The 27,483-nt window shown below is 37.5% G+C and overlaps 1 protein-coding gene across 10 annotated transcripts in view; it reads right to left on the reverse strand.

Moving 5' to 3' along the window:
• kifc3 (kinesin family member C3) overlaps window positions 1–27,483 on the reverse strand; it is a 42,747-nt gene that overhangs the window by 8,572 nt on the left and 6,692 nt on the right. The window contains exons 1-14 of one of the 10 annotated variants that reach the window (XM_026288000.1): window positions 21,606–22,352; window positions 12,518–12,635; window positions 10,893–11,041; window positions 8,362–8,397; window positions 7,602–7,809; window positions 6,881–7,020; window positions 6,551–6,616; window positions 5,494–5,616; window positions 5,100–5,381; window positions 3,999–4,172; window positions 1,596–1,743; window positions 520–650; window positions 328–439; window positions 63–244 (exon numbers count right to left, since the gene is read on the reverse strand). In XM_026288000.1, coding sequence (XP_026143785.1) covers window positions 63–244; window positions 328–439; window positions 520–650; window positions 1,596–1,743; window positions 3,999–4,172; window positions 5,100–5,381; window positions 5,494–5,616; window positions 6,551–6,616; window positions 6,881–7,020; window positions 7,602–7,809; window positions 8,362–8,397; window positions 10,893–11,041; window positions 12,518–12,635; window positions 21,606–21,905 — 2,169 coding nt within the window. In that variant the 5' untranslated portion in view covers window positions 21,906–22,352. Of the gene's footprint in view, window positions 1–62; window positions 245–327; window positions 440–519; window positions 651–1,595; window positions 1,744–3,998; window positions 4,173–5,099; window positions 5,382–5,493; window positions 5,617–6,550; window positions 6,617–6,880; window positions 7,021–7,601; window positions 7,810–8,361; window positions 8,398–8,573; window positions 8,713–10,892; window positions 11,042–11,952; window positions 12,476–12,517; window positions 12,636–15,444; window positions 15,656–18,159; window positions 18,448–21,605; window positions 22,353–27,483 lie in introns of those variants that run through there. The other 9 variants (XM_026288002.1, XM_026288003.1, XM_026288007.1 and 6 more) reach the window with 9 other exon arrangements.

Below are 27,483 nucleotides of genomic sequence, written 5' to 3' on the forward strand. Positions count from 1 at the left end.
CTGTGATATAATATCTGACATAGGAAATAAAACAATAGTTGAAATCTGGTTCAGGCACTAACCTCCTCCTGAGTGGACTGAGTGGGAAAGACTTTGTCAAGTTCAAAGGTCATGAGCTTGCCCTTATTAGACAAGTAGAGAACAGCATCATCGTCAGGGTCAAAGGTCACTATGTTTTTGGCGTCAGCAGCATTTGTTTCTCCAGCACAAATGGGACGTACTCTGCACAACACACGGATGTTTCCTGAAAAACAAGATCTTTATAATTAAAATGTCTCATTTCATAGAATCTAACTACACATTTCCCAGAGATCTCTGCGCTCTCACCTTTGAGGCGCACCAGTTCATTGTGGCATTTCTTCCTCAGGTTCATCTCCCGCTTGTATTTGCGCAGCAGCTCTTGGTTTGCACTGCTCACCTCTCCAATCACCTGACAGATCTGCAATCACAGACGGACACGACTGATGAGCTGCGGTCGGTCAGGCTGATGTGTCGTCAGCTCGTGTGCCGTGCGCTCACCTCCTGCTTGGCCTCGGTGATGGCTTTCTCCAGCATGTAAGGGAAGTCCTGCACCTGTCTCTTCAGACAGTTGTAATCACAGGTGAGGGTTCTCAGGGCCGGCTGCAGCGTCAGGAGGTTCATCCGCACACCTGATGGACAACAATCAAAATATTAGAATAAACTAATAAAATGAAAAAAAGTTTACAAACATATAAACTGAAGCCTTTTTTAGAAACATGAATAGTTTGGAAACACTTTAATATAGCGACCAATTCTCACTATTAAAGGGTTAGTTCACCCAAAAATTTAAATTAGGCTGTGTTTTTTAATGGATGAGCGGTTTTTATTTAACTTCTTTTGGACTGAAGCAATGCAATGACATAGCTTGGAATAGCCAGGACAATTTTTTATATAACTCCGAATGGATTCGTCTGAAAGAAGAAAGTCATGTACACCTAGGATGCCTTGGGGTGAGTTAAACTAATTTTCATTTTTGGGTGAACTAACCCTTTAACTAGTTGCAGTTAGCATGCCTATTATTAACTTCTAGGCGGTGTGATTATAAAGCACATCCCTAATGCATAACAGGTAAAAGAAAAAAAGGCAACAAACACTATTAAATTTTTTATTTAATTCAATTTAGTAAAAAGATAATTACACTAATACAGTTGTACAATATTAAAATGAATAATAAATTATGGCATAATAACAATTACAATACAAAAGCCGGTACAAATTGCATTATGACACGCTAAACACTTTGGTTAAAGTATATTTCCTGGTTGTTTACTTTATGGTGTCCATGTTTTAAAATTAATTACACAAATAAGTAATGAGTAATATTCATTAACACAAACAATTAAAGGATTTGGTTTATTGTTCATTTCTTGTAACTGTGCATCATTTACTGTTATTACAGTGTGAATATGTTTAACAAGCACACTAAAGGTGTTTACACTAAAGTAATAAGAATATGAGAGGAAAACATGAAAATCCGAATGGGTTTTGTTTAAAAACAATATAATTACTTAGGCCTATTTCTATTTTGACTTGAGGGTGAAATACGACCTGGGATCAAACACACATGGTCTCACCTGCTAGGTTCTCGTGGACGGCCTTCATCTCGCTCTCTGCTCTGATGAAAGCTTCCTCGATCACTCTGTTCTTCTCCTCCTCCAGACTCTGCATCTCTGCCTCCAGCTGACCCTGAGCTCTCTCCATCTCACCCTCATACACCAGGATCTAACACACACACACACACACACACACGGTCAACACATCTGACCCCAGTGCCAACACAATCCTGTGTCACTGAGCTCATAAGTTCTATGCAAATAGAAAATGTTTTAAACGAGGTATTATATAAGGTAACATAAAGGAGCTTTTACAATGACAGAGATTAAATCGCCAACACACTGTATGATTTGTAGCCTGTACTCAACTATTTCAAGATCACTGTCAGTGTAAACACCTGTCTACAGACACTGATTTGATCTTATTCAGATGTCATGAGAAAACTTTAAACATCTGAAATAGTAAAATATACAATCAAACAGTGCTCAACTGTAACCCTGTTCAGACTGGACTGTGGTTACAGCGTTGACTTAAAATCACCACAGTAGCATTACAGAACAAAGAATTTCTATATAAAGTATAAATCGGTTTATTTCACAAATTTTATTAAGATATCATTTAAATAATTTAGTATAATATATCTGTGAAGCTAAAGCAATGTGTAAATTAAATGTGCTGCAATTGTTATGCATGCATCATGTACACAACAAGTCAAACATCTGATATCGGTGATATCATAGATCAGTGTTATATTGGTCATTATGCTTCCTAATATTTCAAAATACCATACCAGCTCACCACTACTTAATGCTAAATCATCACAATACAATTTGAACACATCACAGATGAGCACAGAGAAATCCTGAGTTCCACCTTATTTGAATAAAAATGCGTTACTTCTGCCCAACATAACACAAACCCAGTCATGACTGCTAACCGGAGTCATTAGTTAGACTGATCTAATGCACTTAGTTAAGTGTAAAAAGATCTGTGGGTGACTGGAGGGCTGTTGGTCACACACGGGAAGGGCATCTGGGGTCACGCAGCATCAATACATGTGAAGTACACAACAGGGGTGACACTGACCATTTCACAGTACGTTACATGGGATCACTACTGCAGGTAGAATAAAGTGTATCCCTCAAGGGAACGGGAGCTAGTTACTCTGCAAAGTTTCAGGGTTTCACAGGTCAAAAATGAGCATGAGCCAACACGAATCTCCATTTTTGAATGGCACTTAAAATGGGACACAGACACAAAAGCCTGCTCACAGTAAACCGCTTCCTATAACCACAGTTGGAATCTGACCCATGACACATTTTTGACCTTTGACCCCTGCAGAGTAATCTGGCTGACCTTGGCGAGCCTGTGGGTGACCTTGGTGTTAGCCCCTCCCACAGCCTTGGAGAGCAGGCCGTACAGACGGCCGCGGTCCGTCCTCAGCTGCAACGCAAGTGAAGAGAGAGAGCCGTTAACCTGCTCTGACACAACACTGATATCAGAGAGGCCTGAAACTAGAGCCTGGAGTCCAGTCAGAAAACGTGGAGATCACAAAATAATGTGGAATGTTGGATGAAGAAATCAAAATTAGGGGCTGAATAATCAATCAAATAACCTTATGGATCAGTGTCTCTGAAGAGGTTAAAGACTTAAAGCTATGTATTAATATTAAGTCTGCATGTGCTAGCTTGAATTCTGTGCGAATGAGCGGCACAGTTTCATCCACTAAACATACTGAATCATGCGTGATGCTTATGGAGCTATCAGCATCTGCCGTTTCACTATACGAGCACACAGACTTCATCTCCAGAGCTGCTCTGAGAGTCACTTCACCAGCATTTCACCACTGAAGGAAAACTATAACCAGATACACAACTTCACTACAACCGGCCAAAAATAAAAGTTAGGTTTAACTTTAAGTTATGACAGAATTATATTAATACTGTACAACAGAATCTATTTCTCAAAATAACAAAAATAACACAGTTTGTTAATTTTTTTGAAGTAATATCACATAATATATGCGTTTTTTTATTTGTTTAGATAAGATTAAATAAATTGTTATCTTTATGCATTCATTTGCTTACTACCATTTTTGATAAACGTGTATTATATAAAACACATTCTAGAAAAATGAACAGATTTCTGAAAAATAATTTCATAGTAATATTGTTAACATCTTAATTCAATATGAAAATGCCCTATGTAAAAAAGTCCTATTTAATTCATTTAATCTGAATTAAAATCCAGCCAATTTAAAAGTGAAACACAATTTGGAGGGAAAAATAGGAAGGATTTCATAGGATTCTATTAAACCACTGGGCCTTTGAGAAGACATGAGATGAGATATCAACAGACCATCACAGACGGGGTCAGTCTGAGCAGTATTTGGCCACATGATGATTCAGACGTGAGTGTGTTACCTGCTGGCGGAGCTGAGTGCTGCTTCTCTGAGACTCGTGCAGCTGCTGCTCCAGCTCTCTGAGGAGCTGTCTCTGGACACTCAGCTGCTCCTGCAGAGCATGATTACGACCCTGAGCCTCCATTAAAGCCTGCTTACACTGAGCCGACTCCACTTCAACCGTCTTGGTCACATACTGCAGGAAGAGTGAGAAACACATTAAATCACTTCAGCTGGGAGAAGTGCACCTTGTTTCACAGAATCAATAAATTTGGTGCATTCCTTAATACGAGTGTCCTGTGACTTCTCAGAGTATTTGTTATTGTAAACGTGAATAGAGTATAAAGTGAAGTGACTACACAATACACAAACTGTGTTTGCTATTCTGGGGACAATTTGCACATCCTCTTTTAATTAAAATAGATGTATATCGCTTTATTCACACTACCAGTCAAAAATTTGAAATAATTGAGATTTTATATATTTTTTAAAGAAGTCTCTTTCGCTCAAAAAGTTTGCATTTCTATGAACAAAAATATTATAAAAATAGTAAACTGGACACGATTCCAACATTTAATGTTTGGCTGAATGAGTTGGTGAGCATTACATATAGATAAATTATTTATTTGGAAAATATCTATTAGATTCATACCTTCTTGTATAATTTTTTTTTATTTAAAACAAATGTTTTAGATTATCACTGCTGTGATCCTTTGATTTAACTGCCTTAGATTACTCTTTTTGGAACAGTTTTTATTTATTTATTATTATACATTTGCTTTACTATCGTTTTCTTTACAAAACTAATTTTCTGCAAAGAGTCTCTATAATAGTACTTCAAGATTGCATTTTAATAAAACATATCTCAATATAATGTCAATATTCTGAAGCCAGAGGTCATATCTGTTAGCCGTATACTATATTGGGATGTATCATTTAAGAAAAATAACCATTCCAATGCACGGTAAAAAAGAAATGACAGTAATCTGCGGCTCATAAGGAATAACAGTCAATTATATATTATAGTTATGTTTCTTAAACGAAACATCCTCAATGACATCAGCAGCTGACAAATGCAACCTCAAAATGAGACCCAACCAGTGCTTCAGTAGCACGCTCTCACCTTGACCTGTGGTGTCAGAGCAGCCTGGCGAGACAGAGCCTCCTCAGCGTCCTGAAGCCGTGAGGTCAGCTGCTCCTCGCTCTGGCTCCTGAGACGTGATGCTTCTTCCAGCTGCTGCTGGAGCTCCTGTCTGTGCTGCGCCGTCTCCTCCAGCCGCTGCTGCAGCTGAACCACTGCACCCGTCCTCTCCTGCACCTGCTGCTCCAGCGCAGCCAGACGCCGCTCTCGCTCGCAGCACTCCTCGTCCTTACGACACAGCTCTCCACGCAGGACCTCCACATCCTGGGACAGCAGACAGAGAGAGGAGCGTTACAGGACAGCTGGGAAACACCCAGTAATTCCGATCTCAGTATGGATTGTGTGTGAGGTTCAAGGTATTTCTGTCTGTGAGCACCTGTCTGTGTGGGCAGTGTCCAGCAGAGCAGCTGGACTGGGTCTGACTGGCCCTCAGCTCCTGTTTGAGCCGCTGGTTCTCACTCTCCAGCACCTCCAGCTGTTTCTCCAGATCTGTCGCCCCCTAGACACACACATACACATTTACTTAGCTAAATGAGGACTTACTAGTGACTTCTAATAGTTTTGTATACTAACTAGAATTACTTTTGGCAAATTCTAACCCAAAGCCTCTGCATATCCCATCAATCTTTATACTGAAAAAAAAAAAAAAAAAAAAAAAAAAAAAAAGATTTAAAAGATTTTTCAATGTGTGAATACATTTGGATCAGTTTCTATGAGCAAATGTTCATTACAGTAATGACACTAATAGTAAAAATATGTGCACTGCATATGCATTTTGTCATGTTTTTGAAAAAGTATCTTATGCTCACCAAGGCCACGTTTATTTGATCCTACATACCATAAAACTGTCAAATATTTCAAAGTAACTGTTTTCTATTTGACTATATTTTAAAATTTAATTTATTTCTGAAACATTTTATGATCAATGTTGAAAACAGACTTTGCTGCTTAACATTTTTGTGGAAATAGTGATACATTTTTTCAGGGAAAGGAAGTTTGAAACAGCATTTATTTGAAAGAAATCTTTTGTAACATTAAGAATGTCTTTACAGTCACATTTGAGCAATTTAATGCATCCTTTTTTGTTTTTATGTGAAATAAAAATTTTTAACGATTGAGTAACTTAACAGTTCTTTTTATTTAATGCATTAAATAAATGTTAAATATTTTTCCAAAATAGGGTGAGGTTTTATTATATTTAGCTTTCTTTGGAAGTTGTACAGTACAGTGAAGTACACTTCAGTGCCAACTGTAAATCTTCCAGGGCTGAAGGCATGAAGTACAGTCCTCTGCTATCAACAAAACGAAACTAGATCCTCATTAAACTAAATCTGGTCAGGTCAGGTTTTGTGGTTCACACAAGTGTGGTGTCTTCAGCCCACCAGGATCAGGTGATTTCTACACTCTCCCCATCCCTAATAATTCAGTCTCACCAGCTCGGAGCGCAGTCTCTCCACCTCCTGCGTCTGATCCGCTAGTTTCTCCTCCAGCTCCTTGACCTACAAAACCACAAACCATCAGCATTATTCAGCCAAATCCCTTTACAAAAATGAGTCAGTATGTTTCATGCATCCGCCCTCATGATGTATCGATCTATTTTAATCTAACCAGACAGAAACAATGAATATCAATACATCAAAGGTCACAATACATGGTGGCTGAGGAATGTAAATGATCCGGTGGTGCTCTTGTGAGTCTGGCTGGAAAACTGAGCTCTATTCTGTGTGTGTGTGTGTGTGTGTGTGTGTGTGTGTTTAACGTACCTGTGTGCGCAGCCCTGTAATGAGAGCGAGTTGATCTCCCGTGTCTTTTTGCAGTTGCTCCTGTGAGTGAACTTTACTCACTTGTACAGCGCTGGGAAAATCCACAGGCCTCTGTGTCAAAACACTAGAGCTCCTCACACCTACACACACACACACACACACACACACTTTATGACAAGCAAGCAGCATTTTCTAATTTTAGGTCACAAGATAAGTAAATAAATATATTTATAAATACAAAAATATTTTTTTTTGAAAATGTAAAGTAATATAAATTGTGTAATTAAAATATTTATTAATAATGTATGCAATTATGTAACATTTCCACAATCTGAAAAGCAATAATGAACTTGCTTTTTTTAAATAAAAAAAAATAAACCTACTCATTTAATTTTAAACCCATATGACTTTTATTATTTATCATATAGAAATAAAATTGAAAAAAGTATATAATGGTTAATAATAATAAGGTAATACTTTATTGTTGCACTCTAATCTGAACCCTAACCATATAGTAAGTACATGTAGTTAATTAATATTACTCAGTACTTAAAGGTATTATCACACTGTAACAAGGATACCTTAAAATAAAGTGTAACCAATAACAATAATGAAAAAAATAATTATGTGTGTATGCATACACACACACACACACACACATATATATACACACATATATATAAAGAATCTCACTTCAGGACTCTCTCTCTCTCTCTCTCACCTGTAGGTGACTCAGCTTGGTTGAGCTGGCCGTCCTGCAGTCTGAGCTGCTCTTGATGTTCTTGGTTAATGGATGAATGTTTCTCGTTCTGGTGGTTGTGTTGGTTGAACTGGTGGTCGTGTGTCTGCAGTTGCTGTAGCAGGAGTCTTTTTGTGGCGTCCTCGCTGCGCAAACGTGCCTGGAACTCACAAACTCTCTCCTGCAGCGTCTGCACACACATGATCAAGAAACCATGAACGCCAGCCCTGCTCACACAACCTCAACTATGAGGGGAAAACTACAAACTTTTAAAGCGGAAAGGGTAGGTCACACACAGGTTGATTTCTTTTTTTTTTTTTTTACAGCAGCAGTGTTCATGCAAAAAAATAAAACAGTAAAAAAACATAATTTACTCCTTTTTGTGTTGCCTTATGATTTTGCAGTAACACAAAGAACGGCCAGGACCATCTACAAAAAAATGTGAGATCAACAGAATAAAAGAAAATCAAAACAAGTTTGGAATAAGAGTAAATGAAGACAACTTAACTAACCCTTTAACTTCACAAGAAAGCTTGATGGGCAAGTGTCTATTCCTACTGGCACAAACTACCTCGGACACTCAAGATGACTACACAACCTCTAATTCAGACATTTAAGCAAACAGGGTGGATCTATGAACATAAGAGACTTTACTGCAGTATAGTGTGCTTTGTAAAGATGACGTCAGAACGACGCAAAGTAGCTCACAGCTAAGCACAAAGAAAGAATCAGAGGGAATTACGTAGGCAGACGTCCAGGAGCAGGACAAAGTAACCTTCTGTACAGGTGAAATGGTGAGAAGCAGCGCAGAGACACACAAATGGAGAAAAAGAGGGAAAAATGAGAAGAGAAAAGCATGAAAACAAAAAGATCAGTGGTGTGACACTGTCTGAAACAGCGAATCAAACAGATTAACTCGACCTCGAATATCAGGAAAAATGAGCACAGACCAACCCACTGAGATGAAGCTATCGTATATTTGAAGATTTGATGTCTTAAAATCCTTAGACTGGAAATCATTGGCGCTTCACAGGTAACACTGCCTGGTCAACACGGATAGATCTAGAGAAGCACATACACAAAGCGATCCCATGTCTAAACTATTGTTTGTATTGAGAAGAGTCGTCAATGCATTGAAAGGCTGCGGCTGGGACACACCACACATGTGATCTCCAGCCAATCGGATCGCTCCTGTGCTCACCGTGTGTTGAAAAGACTGAAAATTCCAGCGCACTCAAATCTCCCTCCAGACTGTCTTTTTCAGAGATGTTTATCCACCCTTGGAGAATAAAGAGAGGAGGACTGCACTCCTAATGCTTCACTAACTAACAGTGGATCATGTTATGTAACCCCAGCCATATCTAGGGACCGGGGGCCGGTTTCACTCGCTGTGCACAACTTAGCCTAGTTTTGACATAAAGGAGCACAAAGTTTCAGCTAATGCATTTACACAAGCCTCCGACCAGGAGTAATGGCTGGAATAAAACAAACTCTTCACTTGACAGACTTGAATGTTTACACGTGTTAATAAAATGATTTTGTTAGTGACTCTTCAATGTGAACCCAATCTAAGCAGCAACACTGTGTGCGCATCCATGTCCTTAAAAAAACAACAAACAAAAAAAATCTTAAATATCTTACGTTTCTGTATCAGCATTTATTTATTGATCCTTATTAGGTTTTAAGTTTCAGAATTTTACTTGCATAAAAAAATAAACTTAAGCTATCCAAGTTATCTATGGAATATTACATAGTATCTCAAATGGAAACATTAATGTCGTTACAATCAAAAAGGCCTATAGATTGAAATTCAGAGTATAAATACAACTTTTGCTCACGTATTTAAAAGCTGCTATTGGATTATTGAGGGTACATGTCATATGTGACTACGCATTACTTTACAGAGTTTACGACATACTAACTTCATTCGGCCCATCTAATAAACCAACTGAAATGTGATTTCTTGCTCTGAGGGAATCTTACACTGAAACACTCGCACCCAGAGGTCATTTACAGAGAACCTGAGCAACCAGGTCCTCCGAGAAACCCAGAAGCTGATAACATTGTTTAAACACGGAGACTGCCTGTTAGCTGTGACTTATTAACCCTGTGAAACCAAACAGAACAGACCAGTCACACAGAAACCAGCTCCTGCATGAATGATCTGGTGAAGACTGATTCAGTCACAACACGGTCTCACAGAAACAAAGACAGCTGAGAGTTTAATGTATGTAGTACCATTGAAAGTTTGGATTGGTAGGATGTGTTAATGTTTCTGAAAGAAGTCTCTTATGCTCCCCAAGGCTACATTTAATTGATCATAAATACAGTAAAATTATTAAAACTCTGAAATATTTTTATACCTTGGTAACTGTTTTCCATTTTAAAATATGTGACCCAGGACCACAAAACCAGTCTTAAGTCACTGGGGTATATTTGTAGCAATTGCCAAAAAAATTATAGATTTTTCTTTTATGCCAAAAATCATTAGGATATTAAGTCAAGATTATGTTCCATGGAGATATTTGGTAAATTTCCTAATGTAAATATATAAAAACGTAAATTTTAATTAGTAATATGCATTGCTAAGGACTTCATTCGGACAAATTTAAAGGTGTTTTTTTCAGAATTTTTTTTTTTTTTTGCACCCCCAGATTCCAGATTTTCAAATAGTTGTATCTCGGCCAAATATTGTCCTCCTAACAAACCAGACATCAGTGGAAATGTATTCGGCTTTCAGATGATGTACAAACCAATTTCAAAGAATTTACCCTTATGGCTGGTTTTGTGGTCCAGAGTCACATTTTAAAAAAATAATTTATTCCTGTGATGGCAAAGCAAAATTTTTATTCTTCAGTGTGGATGCATTTCTTCAGGATTCTTTGATGAATAGAAAGTAAAAAAAAAAAAACAATTATTTGGAAGAATATATTTTTTTTTAACATTATAAATGTCTTTACTTTCACTTCGATCATATTAATGCATAAAAAAGTCTTGCATAAAAGCATTATATATATATATATATATATATATATATATATATATATATATATATATATATATATAGCTTTTATTTGCCAACTATTATAAAATATTATAAAAATATTATATATATATATATATATATATATATATATATATATATATATATATATATATATATGTGTGTGTGTGTGTGTGTGTGTGTTGCAGTAAATCCCTAAAGCCAGTTATAAGCAGTTGTAACAGTGATGCTTGCCTTAATGAGTATTATAGAGTATTATAGAGTCACACCTGTATGAGCAGCTGCTGCTGTTCTGAGGTGGAGGTTTCAGAGAGGTCAGAGGTCAAACAGTGGCGCTGAAGGACAGAGTTGGGCAACGAGAGGAAGGAGCTCTCCTCCTCACCATCACTCATTAGGATATCCAGGGAACTCGCTGAAACTACAAAAAAAAGGGAACAAAAAAATAGAAAAAATATTGTCAAATATTAATATTATTAAAATGGATTTAAAAACTAAAGTTGAGGCACTAAATTAAAATTAAACTGAAGTTAACCAATACAAATGAAATGAATAGTAACATAAAAAGAAATAGTAAAAATGACAAAAACACAAAAAATGACTCAAATGTTACTAGACTAGAAATAAAAGCTAATTGAAAATATTATTAATTATCATAATATTATTAATTTGGTTCACTTGTTGGACATGGACATTGGTCACTTCTCATGAACAAATCTAGAGCTAATGTCAAGATCTTCAGTTAACAATTCAATTTGGCTTCAATTTGAGTCTGTTTCTCACGTGAAACCACTGAACAATTTCAGGAGATTTGAAATATCTTAATTTTTCAAAGAGGTCTGGATCGATTTGTGTTTCTGACCACTCTCTCACTGAATAATCTATAGCAGCTTCAAAACACTTAAGTAACATGAGCATATACACAATTTTTTAACCTTTTAGAAAAAAAAAAACCCACTCATGCAGGCACCCCTGGTGTTGCAGATAATTTTTGTATTTTTCTGAAGCGTTTGTGCTCTTTTTGAATCTTCACAGCTCCTTAAATCAACATCACTGCATAAAAACAGTTATTAATTTCTCTGTTTGTGTTACTTGGCAGAAATAAAGATTTGGAACAACATGAAGATTGCATAAATAACGTCAGAATATTACGTTTTGGGTACAGTAATCCTTGATAGCTGACTACGCACGCAGAGAACACATGAACCTGGTAAAGGTCCTGCAGGTATAATAGAAACCATTGACTAATGATAAGATAACAGCCAGCTGCGAGTGATGCATTAACCTGGACTTCAATGCAGCCTTGAACATTATAAAAAAACCAACAATTACCGTTTTGTTTGTCAAACAGCTCTCTGTCACACTCACGGATGAGACGTGCAGCCTCTCGCCGGTGCGGTTTACGATGACACAGCAGTTGAGCCGCTTTCGTAGAAGAGTGTCAGACTGAATGCAAACCTGTCACTGCATCACTGCAAAAACCAGCCGCTAGACATTTCCCTGATTTTCCTCTTTGTTTGCTTCCCGTTTTAGTCCTATTTGTTCTTTGTTTCTCACACAATTGGTGTGCCTGTTGTTCTATGGTCCTGTGCAGCACAGAGCGCATTAGCACACGTACATATTTTCCCTGGTACAACCAATAGTCCTCGTGTTCAAGATGTACCCTTCTGTACCTGGAGAGAACACACTGTGTTCTCCGTTTGGTCCGAAAACATCTGACTGTATTGCTCCTTGTCAGTGGGTAAGAACACATCCCTCGCTCTCTCCTCGATAACTGAGCTCTCTCACACACAAACACACACACACCTACTCTGTATCTCCAGCCTCCTACATACACTCGAACATTCAAACTATCCTCAGAAGAATGTTGCCACACCAGTTTTGTGACGCTGCTTACCGTCCAATGAGAGGTCTTTGTTCCAGAGCTCCTGTAGACAGGGGGTGTGGCCGACGTCCCAGGTCTTTCGTGTGCCGTACATGACCGCAGGGCCGAGCAGACCACACCGCTGGACCGGCTGTAAACACAGACCACATCCAATAAACACCCAACTGATGAACATCTGAGACCTGAAAAAGCTATTTATTTTTCATGGAGATTTACAGAAAAAAATGTATCATTAACCTTGTATTAACCCTTATATTATCATATAATAATAGTAAAAAAATAATAATAATAATAATAATTATATATACACACACACAGGTGCATCTCAAATTAGAATGTTGTGGAAGTTAATTTCAGTAATTCAACTCAAATTGTGAAACTTGTGTATTAAATTAAATGCACACAGCCTGAAGTAGTTTAAGTCTTTGGTTCTTTTAATTGTGATGATTTTGGCTCACATTTAACAAAAACTCACCATTCACTTCAATCTCAAAAAATTAGAATATGCTGACATGCCAATCAGCTAATTAACTCAAAACACCTGCAAAGGTTTCCTGAGCCGTCAAAATGGTCTCTCAGTTTGGTTCACTAGGCTACACAATCATGGGGAAGACTGCTGATCTGACACTTGTTCAGAAGACAATCATTGACACCCTTCACAAGGAGGGTAAGCCACAAACATTCATTGCCAAAGAAGCTGGCTGTTCACAGAGTGCTGTATCCAAGCATGTTAACAGAAAGTTGAGTGGAAGGAAAACGTGTGGAAGAAAAAGATGCACAACCAACCGAGAGAACCACAGCCTTATGAGGATTGTCAAGCAAAATTTGAGTGAACTTCACATAAAGCTCTGTAATTTTTAATGAGGGCAACATATATAATACAACACAACTCAATGAAGACTGAGAGGTGAACAAAACAAACATTCCTCAAAAGCCTAATGTATAAATTATACATTTCAACATGACTTTTCTAAAAATTATATATGGATAATAGGGCTGCATGATTAATCGCATGTGATTGTCATGCGTGTCTCGTTAGTAAAGCCGGTTCTGTGATTAGCGGTAAATGTCCATCACCTGCTTTCAAGTGGAGTGTCACTTAATATACAGTCGTACTTCACTGACAAGCTACACAATATCATGCTCATAATCGCAGATGAATCGAATGTGATTAATCGCGCAGCCCTAATGGATAATCAAGCAAACTTTCAGTCCAAATAAGGCTACATGATAAATCGAAATGGAATTGAAATCGCGATTCAACTGAAGCTGCGATTCTCTTGCGTATCTTTCAGTGAAGCACTGTTCTGTGATCAGCAGTAAATCTCCATCCGAAGGGCTCTGAAGCTGAAACTCCTGATTTTTTGCGTAACCTCTCAGTGAACTATGGCTCGGTGTTGAAAAATGCTGCTCCACCTGAAACCACGTAATGATGATTTACTGCTGATTATAGAACCGGCTTTACTAAAAAAATGCGCATGACAATCGCATTCGATTAATCTTGAAGCGCTAAATACAATAAGTGCTCATTTTGAAATTACTAACAAATTTGTTCACTTAAAAAAAATAAAAATTAAAACCAACAAAGCTTTCACAGCAAAAAGACACTTCAATCAATCAGATCAATCAGATGACAGAAGGCAAGCAGCAAAGCGCAGTATAAAGTCCAAGACATCTACCATACTGCCCTGCACAACAAAAACAAAAGATGACAAGACTGACTAAAACAAACAGAAATACTGCAGTAATCTCAGCATGTCTCTCATGCAGTCACATGACCAGAGGCTTTCCAATCAACAAACTACAGGGTCACAAACAATCGGTGTAACAACAAATGAGATTAGAGTGATGGGATTAAAAACCTGGACACCGAATAACTAACTGACTAACAGTGTCTTCTACAAACAGACCTGACCTGCTTATAAAACATCTGCTACCAAAACTGCTAAATAAACGGGAGGATGGCAGGATTTACTAGTGTCTCATAATCTACAGTATTTCATCCAGCAAACAGTAACAGATTTAGAGAGCCACTGTCAGTGTTAAATTTGCTAGTATTTGCATACACATGCAAACGCAAATGTATTTGAATGAAAAGAACAACAACATGTAGCGGTCATATTTCATCCCAAAAATAGAAATGGGTGGGGAGCCTAAAAGCGTTTAACGGCAGTACAATAAATCCTGTTCTTTTGAACTTTCTATTCAAAGAAACCTGAAAAATAAGACATCAATAAATAAATAAGAAAACAGTTTTCAGCATTGATAAAAAAAAAAAAAACAGCATATTAGAATGATTTTGAAGGATCGTGTGACACTTAAGACTGGAGTAATTATCTAAAATTACAGCTTTGCAACACAAAATAAATTATATTAAAACATGAAATAGACAACAGTTATTTTAAGTTGTAATAATATTTCAATAATAATGTTTTTTAATACATTTTACACATTGCTTTTACAAAATGACCGTTTCTGATCAAATATAGGCAGCAGCAACAGAATAAATAAAACATTCCACATATATGTGCTTGATTGCCATGAAAATAAACTTTTCAAATTTTTGATGAAACGTGTAGACATTAACCACTCCAGCAAAGCAGCATGCAAAACAAAAGCTTTTAACATGATAACTAGCTCTCTGAATATTTAGTCTGAGCTGTTATGTAGTTCACAGAAAACCACTCTTTCACGGTACAAAGGGTCACTGGCTGATTAACACAAGTCTGAGCACCAAAAGAAAGTCAGAGGCTGAAATTGAGTGAACACTGCATAGCAGCACAAGCATCAGTCTTGACCCGACAACAAACACTAGTCACGCTGCATATCTAATCCTCCTAGAGCACAGAAACCCTTCTAAGACTACATAACCTCTATTCACGCTGGTCTGATCTCAGCACACACACACACACACACACACACACACACCACACATGTACCATCAGTCCAGCTTCCTGCAGTCCTGATGAAGCGGAGGCTGATCCCGGTCCAGCCAGCTCTTGTTAATGAGTGAACCCATCCAACCCAACATCTTTATCTTCTCCGCTCAGAACACCCAGATAAACTGCTCTTAACCACTTCACATCTTCCAAAGGTTCATGTTGACCACACTGGAAGAATGTTTTTACTGTCAGGTCTGGGAAGACGTCCTGTGCCTCCACCTCTCTCTACAGAGACAGGGCAGCTTGCATCAAGTTCATTTCACCCATAATCCTTTAAGCTGTCAGCAGGTGACCTCTTTTCACCATGATGGGAGGACAGACATTTTTGGAGTGATCAATCCAGTCCCCACACCTGGCACCTTAACTTTCCCCTGATATGTTAAAAAACATCTGCACTTCAAGCAGATTTATTCAAACAGTGGCCAGTCTGTAAGATTCATTCCTGTAAAAAAATGCAGCTAACAGTCACCAAGGCTGCATTTATTTGATCAAAAACACCGTAAAATCAGTAATATTATGAAATATCACCATTCTAAATAACCGTTTCCTAATTTGAAAATATTATACAATTAAATGTATTTATGTGATGCATAGCTGTATTTTCAGCATCATTACTCACACACGTCTTCAGGGTCACATGATCTTTCAAAAATTATTCTAATATGCAGTTTGCTGCTCAAAAAACATTTCTTATTAGCAATATTGACAACATTTGAGCTGCTTCATATTTTTGAATGCTTAAAAAAAGTTCAAATGAACATTTACTTGAAATAGAAATCCTTTGTAACATAATTAAATGTCTTTTTTTTTAGAAATTCTTAAACAATTTTTAAAAACAATTGCTATAACACACACACTTAATTTCTGAATGTCATAAAATATCAAAACGAGTTTCATTTATTTAAAAGCAAGTCAGTATAAGCACATTATTTTACAAAAGTTATGATTTAAATAAAACTGTAAATACTGTTCAAAATATTGTGACATTGTGGTTTTCAAAGATTAATGTAAAACGATCATACTTCAGCTGTAGATAGCTCAAAGACGGCTCTTATTCCACCTGAGAAGAAACCTAAAAGCTATACAATGCAATTAGTGACAGAAAGCACGTCTCTCAGAAGGTGTATTCTGGAATAAAGAAACATGTCTCCCTTTAATCAGGGTGTTTCTATCAACTGACCACCAGAGGGAGCAGTGAACATCTAGATTTGATGTGAGTCACTCTTTACCAATTACTGGATTTATTTTTCATGAGGATGTACAGACAGATCTGACATGTATAAACAAATATAACCTCTAATAATTTAACATATGTGCCAGTAAACAAGAAAATAATTACAGCATCTGAATTACCCCAGAGCCGTTCTCTCTCCCTCGCTCCCTCCCCTAAGGTCAATTTACGCTCCGTCGTCGGTAAAACAAGACTCGGGTCCTTCTGATGTTTCAGCGGAGCTCACGGTGGTCTCCTGGGAGGATCTCACACAACAGACTGCACTAATGAAACATCTGATCCGCTTCTGTCCCCTCATGAAACCGCACACCGCAGATACTCATTTCATCCAGTCCCACAGACTGGCATTTCATGAAACGCTGTTGAAATCGGCCATTTAGTTGAGCGAGAGCCAGCTTTTTCCATCACACTGACATGGTTTTCATCTTCAGCTCATACTCGCACACAGAGGAGTGTGTGAATCTCATTAGCCTACTTCTTCCTCTCTCTTTGTCCCCTGTGTCTCATCTTCTATTTTAGCTCTGCTACCCACATCCACTGACAGACAAAAAAAATACAATAAAATATAAACTAAATCGTGAAATCATGTACAAACCAACCACTGGTCTAGAGAGACTGCACATAAACAGCATTCAAAACACTACATACATCTGAATACACCTGCATGAGACGTTAAAGCCTTAATACACCAACACAATGTACCAACATCAAGTATAAGATTTATCCAACATGAACAAAATTAAATAAAATAAGATGCTAATGTATAATCTAGCTTTTTTCCAGAAATTGATTGCACTTGGGTCTTCCAGACTCAATCACGTTGATTAGAAACCAAAAATGTTACTAAAAAATATCCTATTAGTTACTGCTGAGCATTTCTTTACTCCAGCCTACAGCATCAATCATTCATACTGTATCAGTCGATGCATGGATGCACACACTCACACACACACACACAGTCTGCCACCAGTGAGCAGTTTCATGAATCCTGTGGTCCTACAGTCTGTCGCTGTCTGTCTGATTTCCCTGTATCCTTCATTCATCTGCAGTCACCCCCTGAGCGTCTCTCTCCATCTGTCTGTCTGTCTCTGCACTGCTTTGTCTGAATCACTGTACAAACACAAGGGACGCAAGCACATGCAACTTGTCTGCTATAAACAGACCCAAGAAACATTCATCTGAATTCAGTTATTACAGCTTCCCCATCCCCCATCATAAGAGTAAAAATCACCCTCCCTCCGCTCCTGTAAATCCCTCCATAGAGCTCGGGCACAAACATCTGTCTGTGTGGCGTTAAACGCTGCATGCAACCTCCGGCATCACCAGACCCATGCATGCATGTCATGCCTCATGAAGGAGAATAATGCGTTACATTTCAGACATGAACGAAATCTGAATCTTAAACCAAACTGGTCAAATAAAAACAGCAAAACCGTACATGTGGTTTAAGTGAAAGGTTGCAGCATCCTCTCTGAACTCACCTCTGTCCCTGCAGTCTCCTGCCGTCGCTCATGCCTTCATCATTTATTTGGAGCACATACACACACACACTCGTGTACACACACCACTGCCGATTTCTGTGCCGCTCTGCCACCAGCTTAACAGTCCCTCTCGCGCTCTCTTTGTGTCACACACACACTCGCGTCTGCATGCAGCTCCTCTCCTCACACACGCTCTCGTTCTGATATGAACGCCGTTCTTCCTGTCGCTGTTCCTTGGTAACTGTGGAATCTGAGCTGCATCACGGCCCCCCACGCTTCTTCCCTCCTTCCCCACCTATCCCACAATCCCCTCCTCTCTCTCTGCCGCTCGCCTGGCCACAGAAATAAATATTTCAGCAAGCAAATGTAGCGTGGTGCTGCTTCTCACACCACCAATGTCTGTGTGCAAAAACACAAAAACAAAAAAAGACAGACAGTCAAGACTTCTTTTTAAAGCCAGTCACAGCGGGTTGAAATTGCTCACTCATTTGTGAGGTGCATTAATTGACGGCCTCTCAGAAACTACACTGACACCATTCTTCTGCTCCCATGAGAGCAAACTCTTTCAGGCACTGCTAGGTAACTGGGTTACAAACGCAAACATGAACTAGTACAGTGAATGTGGCATACTTCAGGAGCATGAATAACTGGCTGATAAACACTATAGATTAGAAGTTGACGCAGAGCACAAATCATTTTATGGTCAAGTCAGCATTGTGAAACCCTTTCCAATATATTGTAAAACCAAGTAAAGCATAATAAAACTGCTGTTAGCGATTTGTTATATATTATGTGGGTTAAAAGTTTACTAGTTAAGGTCCTAAAGTTCAGTGTCTGCTTTGATGACGAATCTGTGTCAGCTCAGGATTTTTCCATGTATTGACACGTCAAGCCTGTTAATGATAATCCAATACTGCCATTCTAATCACTGGTCGTGGGCACCCTGAAACTCACTGCTACTAACCTGACAGTTACACAAGCTTTGGCATCTCTTTTTACTTTTAACACTTTAACTACACTCGAAAGACAACATAATTTAATAATGGCTAAAACATACCATAAAAAAAAAGCATGTGAATGCATCTGCTTGGCCAGCACATTAAACATTTTCTTTATCTTGCTGTGCTTCACCAAAAGTGGCTATAATTCCTTTCAAATATTCATTAAATTAAACCATGTTTTTCTGATAGCTAAACACACTAATAAGAAGATCAACTTTCCATAAAGGTAACCGAAGCGCCCCTTGTGGCAATGTTAAGATTGCAACATGTATGTCTTATGAAATGTGGATTTGACTTCTAGTAGCAATAAGAGTTGGCATTTATATATTTGCATGAACTGTTTTTTTATGACCATTTATTTTGTCACACTGCACCACTCGCTCACATATAGGCAATGTTACAAATAATATATGGTAGTGGTGGGCGATATGACCAAAATCTTATATTAAGATGTGAGAAATTGTATATCTCGATAACTATATATATCTTTATACAGTTATATTTTCTTTAAATAAGTTTTTTTTTTTATGATATTAAGATTTGATTCCATAGAATTTTCATAATCCTTGTCACCAATGTCAATATCAAGCTAATACAAGAAAATAATAATAAAAAATTAAACAATTAAAACCTCAAGCTCACTGGAGATACAAACAGTCAGTGATGAAATAAGAACAAGAAACGAATTACAGTTATATCCACCTATCTATATATCCACACACACACACACACAAGACATTACATTAAGACCGAAGTCCGGATCCAATGTACTGTTACATATGCGCTTTCTCTCGCAACGGTTTACATTCCCTTAAGACCTAAATGACTGTGTTTGAGGATTCTTGCATTTGGACGCAGTGTTTATGCAATCGTTCAAAAGCCAATAAAGTGGCAAAATGCTCGCAAGCTCTTTTAGCAGCTGATGTGCGGCTTACACACTCCTCTCACACAGAAACAGAGATCGCGCACGCATATAGCTCTGTTGTTTGTGTTTCAATTGACTAAAATCTGTTGTTTTAAACTGCAGTGCTTAAAATCGCATGCAAACATTACGTTTTCATGACCACGTGCACAGCAACGTGATGTGAGTGCACGCATGCTGTTATTCATTCGTCTGCCTGCATCCCGTGTAATGCATGTAAGACTGCCATCATTAAAATAATGAAAACGTATTGCCATAAACAATGTATTTTGCGGTACCATGAAATAATATTGAAATTATATCGTCATATTGCCCAGCCCTATATATGGTATATGTGTATAAATCAAAATCATCAAAAGAAAGTTTGAACATGCACTCTTAAAAATAAAAGGTACTTTTATCGACATCCGTTTATCAAATCTGGTTGATAAAAAGTGAAGCCCAAAGAGTCTTCTTTCTAAAGACACCACAAGTATGTTTGTAAAACACTGAAGTAGGAAACTATTAAAATGATAAGTTTGGTAGAGCACTTTCATGTGTGAGTCCCATAATGGGGGGTGCTGGCTAACAGGTTAACAATCTTTTACACCCATTGAATTTTTTACCATTTCGGTGAAAAAATATTTCTTGGATTTTTCTTAAAGTTCTTTACACAGATAATTTTTTTGGAACCTTTATTTTTAAGAGTTTAAGCTTGCAACCATTGAAGTTTTTTTCAAGAATTGATTCTGGTGGAAGAAGCACTCTATCAAACCAATTCCAGCAAGGAAAGATTTCTGCTGATCCAACTAGTGAAAGCAAAAAAGATTAAGTAAAAGGAACAATGGTAGATTGAGCGCATTCCCAATGAACTAAATTACGATTAAAGAGGACAGGGAGCTCTCTGATTAACCCACTGCTTACATAACCACTCAGGATTTTATCGCTAAAATGGTCCATCAGACAGCAGAGAACATTAGAAATGGGACAGCGTGATAAATATTTTTCCAGGTACATGAAAATCCCCATGCACTGTACAGTACACTCTGTAAAAAGAACACGCTGATATTTAAAAATCTTTCACTTTCTGAATTACTAGTCTAAAAACAGCCGATCGCACAAAACAGCTGAGAACAATTGGATGAGCCACGGAGCGTCTTGAAACATATCCAACTGACTAAAATAGCTCCACTAGACATTCATCAGTGACGGAAATTTACACATTCTAACAGTCCAAAGAAACTGAGCCTAAACCTTCAACCAGCAAAGCGTCTGATGTTTCGCCAAATCAATAATACAACACTCATAAATAATGAGGAAATTAAATGAATAAGTAATTGCATTTTGGATTAAATTGAGTTTTTCCAGCATCAACATAACGTGGTGAACCCCTTTCAGCTTCTGAACAGATAGATTAAAAACAATAATAACCTTAAATAAACCTAATTTGACAGTGACCAGCATGTGTGTATCATCAAAGTAGACAGACATGAAGATCAACCTCAAACACACATTCCTACATCCACCTCTATTTTCAGTCTCACCTGTGCAATCTCTCTCCTCTCATGCACATTATCCAGGTGCACAGATCTTCTTTTACTTGCTCTGCTGGGTCCATCCAAGCATCTTTCAAAGTCATGCTCTCTAGACACTCTTGATGTTTCTAGTGGTCCAGAACCTTCACTCAAGTGGTGCTTGTTCTTCTTTATGCGATCCAGTTTGGTTACATCTGGTTTTTGTTGCTCGGGACCCTCGATAGCTTTGGGTTCAGAGGGTTCCTGGACCTTGGGTCTCTTAAACAGGTTGTGGAGAGACAGCAACACCAGTGTGCACAGCACATACATGCTGGCACTGACTAAGAGAGTCAAAAATAGGTCTAACAACACGTTCAGTCAGAGAAAGAGATGGAGTATCCCTTAAAAGTCATTCTGACTGATCCCGTTTCAGGGTCAGTGCAAGCAGAGAACCCTATCTTCTGGTTGAAGTTACAGTCGTGATATCAGCTCTACTGCACTGCCCTGTGTATTGGTCAGATTAAGTCTAACAAGTCAATAAAAGCAACCAAAAAGTTTGGAATAAAGTGCACCAAGAATAGTTGCCTGCTTGCTTCTTTTCCCGCCAGTTCTTCACCACGCTACATGTTCAGAACATGGACTCCCCAGAGCTCGACTTCTTCTAATGCTCATTTAGGCTGATAATCTGTCCGTGATCTGATCAGCAAATGAGATGGCTGCTCTCATCTCCCATTGTAAAGGAGGATAAGGGAGGGCCGACTAACGCACACCTGCTTTTAAACCCCACAAAGCCATTTTAACCTAACTGGACACATCTATAAAGACACACCCTGATAAACAAGCTCATGTAAGCCAATGCAAACAGACGTAAACTTGTTGAATAATAGATGAATAGTTTGCTAATCAGAAATAGCTTCTGAATACGTCTCCGTTCCTCCTCTTTGGAAAACTTTCAGATTACAGGTGTATTCCAGAGAAATCTGATCAACTGAGTCATCATGAATCACCAAATCAGCATCATAACCTCCACTGGCACAAGCTGATATCCAACAAGTCTTTGCCTCTTTTTGCGTCACTAATGGTTTTATTGTATTTTTTTTACAGTCTCTGGATTGCAGGAATAAAACTCTCATGGGTCAGTCCACTCCTTCTTTCATAACGCCTGGTCTTGATAGTCCTTATCCCAGTTTGTGGTCCATGCGACTGGGAAAACTCCAAACGGTCGCAGTCCAGCCGCTTCTGCGCTGCGGGTAAAGTCCCACACCTCTGCTGAAAGAGAAAATGCATTTCACTCTTTCTCCCTCCCTTTTCTCATGGTGTCCATCTGTCACTGCAGTACAGAGAGCTTAGCGATGATGTAACCACTGTTTGCATCTATGCAAAAAGAAGAAAATCAACTTAAAAATCTGTGGATAAAGAAGCCCGTCTCTGATTGGTCGTTGCCATGGTGATATGACCTTGTCGAACTGCGTCTTACACACCCGTCCATCATGTTTCTGATAATAAACAGAAAGTAATATAGAAGTGGGCACCTTAGGGAATGGCCCACAGCTGACAGTGTCAATCTTGAAGGCTGAATTATGATTTGTGGTCATAAAAGATCACAAGTTTTGTTCTGGAAAAAAAATAATTGTGTCACGTTCTCAGGATGTGCGCAGACAAACAAAAGACCATCTTCTGGTTCATTACCCTTTTTAGGAGCCTGTCAGTCGCAGAACAATCAACAGTAGAGCCTATTCTAACCAAATTAACCAAATGAAGTAGTCAATGCTCAAACGACTAAAGTGCAAATTACACATTTTATTAAAAAACACTTGAAAAAACTTTTCAAATAATTTCACTGCAGAGGAATGCAATTGTTTTTTTTTTTTTATAGAGAAAGGGCGTCCGATCTTGTTCGTGAAGGGCCAATACTCTCTAGAGTTTCGCCACAACACAGTTGCCTGCAAGTTTCTTCTGAGTCTGAAGACCTTGATTATTTTCATTCAGGTGTGTTTAAGGGCTGGACGATAAAACAATAATGATAATTATCACGATTTAAGTTTCCTCAATAAAAGGATAACAAGAGTTCAATATAATGTTGAACCCCGCCGCATGGCCCATTTATCTCTAGACACACTGTGCGCAAAAATACAGCCAGAGGATTTTCAATCTTAATCATTTACTATGGTTTTACTGTAGTAACACTAAATGCACTATGGTATTGTGGCAACAATGTGGGATATTCATATCAAATTTGACTATATTATTAATGTAGACATGCATTAAATGTATTTAAGAGGTAATGAAATGTAATTACATATTTTTTTGTAATAAAGCTTTAGTGTTTGTGCATTTATACTAAATATATATAGACTACTGTTTTTCATACAAATACCTAGAGACTATAAAACTATATTTTTCCCATGGTATTGAGGTGTTATATGTGTGGTTTATATAATTGTGGTTATCTTGATTTCAATCTATGGAAGACAAACTGTTAATTTTAATGAAACTCCAAATTTCAGAATAGTTAAATTTCACCAGACAAAATTAGTTCAAATTTTTACAGATGTTACCACTTTTGATAATGAACATTAACATTTGCATGCTAACTCAAGCTACTGTCAAATGTGCATGTAAAAAAAAAAAAGAAAAACACTTTTTGCGATCACAAAGTAGTGGTCGATCGATATGTGTTTTTTTGACAGCCGATGCCAATGCTGATGTCAATATCTTGGAAGGCAGGGGGTCGATAGCTGATATAAAGCAGATATGATTTTTAAAAATGATTATTATATTTAAGAAATTTGAAATCATTTGACAATGAATGAAAAAAATAAATGTGTAAAAAATATTTATACTTTAGATGAAAGTATTTCACACAAATAATATTTTTTTTTTTTAATAAAAATATAATTAAAAGAAAGTAACCACTGTAATCAACAGGGCACTCTGTGATCTGGGAAGTTTGTGTGCATTGGGAATCATATTTTTCAAATAAAGCCAAGGTAACCCTCATTTTACATACAGCACACAGTGAAAATGGCATATATATAATATTATATAATGAATATAACAGTGGGCAATTGCATAAAGTGCAGCATAATTTGAAATCATGTTTAAAGTTTAAAGCATTCAATTAACAGACTGACCATTATACAGAGAACACGCAATCATGCTGGATCCCCACTTCACAAGATCTCACAGCTGGATTCAACGAAGTTTGCAAGGTTTGTGAAATTAAATGTTCATTAGTCATTCAAAGATTGTTTTAAATTGTATAAATGTGTATTTACTTAATGCTGACGGCAAACAAGGAAGTATTATAATTTTTTCCTTTCTATTACTAATAGTCCTAATATAAAAGCAATCGTTATACTTTTATTATATAATACTGATTATTAGACAGACTTCTATCTGTAGACAGAACTGTAAACAACGAAAGTGAACAAGAGAGATGGTGTGAGCACTGTGTGCGCTCAGGCACACTGCCACTCTCAGCTCCGTCAAAATAAAAGTCCCGCCTCGAACACATCGGCCAAGCAGAAAAACATTGGCCGATGCCAATATTTGAAAAATCTGCAGCTATATCGGCCTTGGCAATATATCAGTTGACCACTACAACCAAAAATGCAATGATTGTGTATTGAGGTGTGAGACGGGTACCAATGGTCAGAATATTATAGACAAATGAATTATGATTGGCAGTATCATGTTTGCAATACAAAAGACCCATTCCAGTCTTTAAGTGTAAAAGGCTTGAGATAGTCTGAAAACATCATACAGGTGCGGATATATCCGTGGCAGCTGAGCTATTCGACACAGAGTATTTAAGTTGCTAGTGACTAAGAGATGTTGTTTTCATGCCTGACCTCCACTGAATGAGAAAAGAACAGAAACTAAAAAAAAAGAATTGCACATCAAAGAAAATGGAGTTCCAGAACACACCCACCGATCGTGTAATCGCCATGGACCAATGTTATCTCAATGGGGTTCAGCATCCAAAACGAACTACCCACGAAAGTTCGCTTTGCTCAGCTGTTTTGAAATGCTGAAACAAACTCGGCCTGATTTTGTTCAAAATTTCGTCATATCAGTCCGTTACACTTCAGTATACTGTGCATTAGAACTAGAGGTCTACCGATATTGGTTTTCACTGGCCGATGCCGATATTTAGAAATCAGGGCAGCCGATGGCCGATTTATGATGCCAATTTTTTTGGCGATTGGTTTGCTGATTTGCAAATATATATATATATATATATATATATATATATATATATATATATATATATATATATAAATGTATTAATCTCGTAAAAGTGAGTTTGAGCAAATGATTACAGGGTACAAGATAGTAATAGTAGTAGTAGCCCAATTTAGAATAATAATACATGGCTCAAAACTTAAGCACCTTCTCAAAATAATTCTGAAGCATGCTTTTTGTTTGTTTACTGACAGACAACCATGTACACCACAAATAGCAAATTGCTTCTCTGCCAGCAGGAGGTGCTGTTGGAAGGTAGATATAGTGGTTTCCCTGCTAATGCTAAGGCCGTGGTTGGGGCTTGTGGGGCCCCGGTGCAGGTTGTACCAGTGGGCCCTGTTTGAAATTGTTTACCGTATTTTCCAGACAATAAGTCACTTTTTTTTTTTTCATAGTTTGGCTGGTCCTGCGACTTATAGTCAGGTGCGACTTATCAAAGTATTTGACATGAAACAAGAGAAATGAACCAAGAGAAAACATTACCGTCTACAGCCACGAGTGCTAATGTTTTCTCTTGGTTCTTGGCTCTAAATAAATGCGACTTGTAGTCCAGAGCGACTTATATGTTTTTCTTCTCATCATGACGTATTTTGGGACTGATGTTTCTTATACTTAAGTGCTACTTATAGTCCAAAAAATACGGTAATTTGTATGTTATCTCTGTTTATTTATCAGTGCAATTTACACAATGTTTAAGCTTTTTCAAGTTTGAAGCTGTACACGTACAGAAACCGAACAATAAAATAGCCCTGCATAGTCTTCAATGTAAAAGAAAATATACAGTCAAAACAAAATGTATTCAGATACCTTCAACATTTCTCATATTATCAGTTTTTTTGCTATAGTTTAGAAAAGTATAATTTAGAACAAGTATGAAGAATGTCTGGGTATAATAAGTCACAGTTCGATTTATTTTGCTATACTCACTTACATAAATGAAATATAGTGTCCTAAACCCACTAATAAATAATAAAAAAAATGTCTGGTGTATGAATAATGTTCGGTTTGGCTGTGGATTAATTCTTGTTAAAACTACAAAGTAATTCAGTCAAGAGTAGTAAGTGATTTTCTTAGATTATTTCTAAATTAATTTTCATGGATTAACATTAAAATTAGGTGCAGTCACTTTAAGAGACAATGTATCCATTATAATAATACACATCTGATTTCTTTCTCCACTGTTTACTTTCACTTAAGAACACGGCACACAAGTACTCAGTTGAGTTTTTCTGCATCTTGTGCTTGAATGCTTTAAACTCTTTTGAATGTTTCAATTTGCAAAGCTTAAAAACACATGAAAACGATAAGCTTTCTTAACGATGTGCAGCAGTGGCCCATCAGCTCTCTTGAGCTTTTTTTTAGGTTGGCTTCAGCCAGTTGGTTGAGACCGCTGTGGGCCCCCCCTCAGCCGTGGGACCCTAAAATCGTCATCACCTTTCACCACACCTGGACGGCCCTGGCAGTAATCAAATAAGCGCTGCTCAAAAATGCTACTTTATCGAAGACATTGAATCTTTTCTGAAAACAGTCAAGTTTTTCAAAAATTCATTTTTATAAAAAAACCTGTGCTGCATTTTAATTTTGAAACGTGAAGAGCAAATTTTATTCAACAAAGTATAAGCCTTTTGGAAAATCTGTTTGTGGTGGTCAGTTTTTAAAT

This window comes from Carassius auratus, chromosome 18 (assembly GCF_003368295.1).
Source record: "Carassius auratus strain Wakin chromosome 18, ASM336829v1, whole genome shotgun sequence".
NCBI lineage: Eukaryota > Metazoa > Chordata > Actinopteri > Cypriniformes > Cyprinidae > Carassius > Carassius auratus.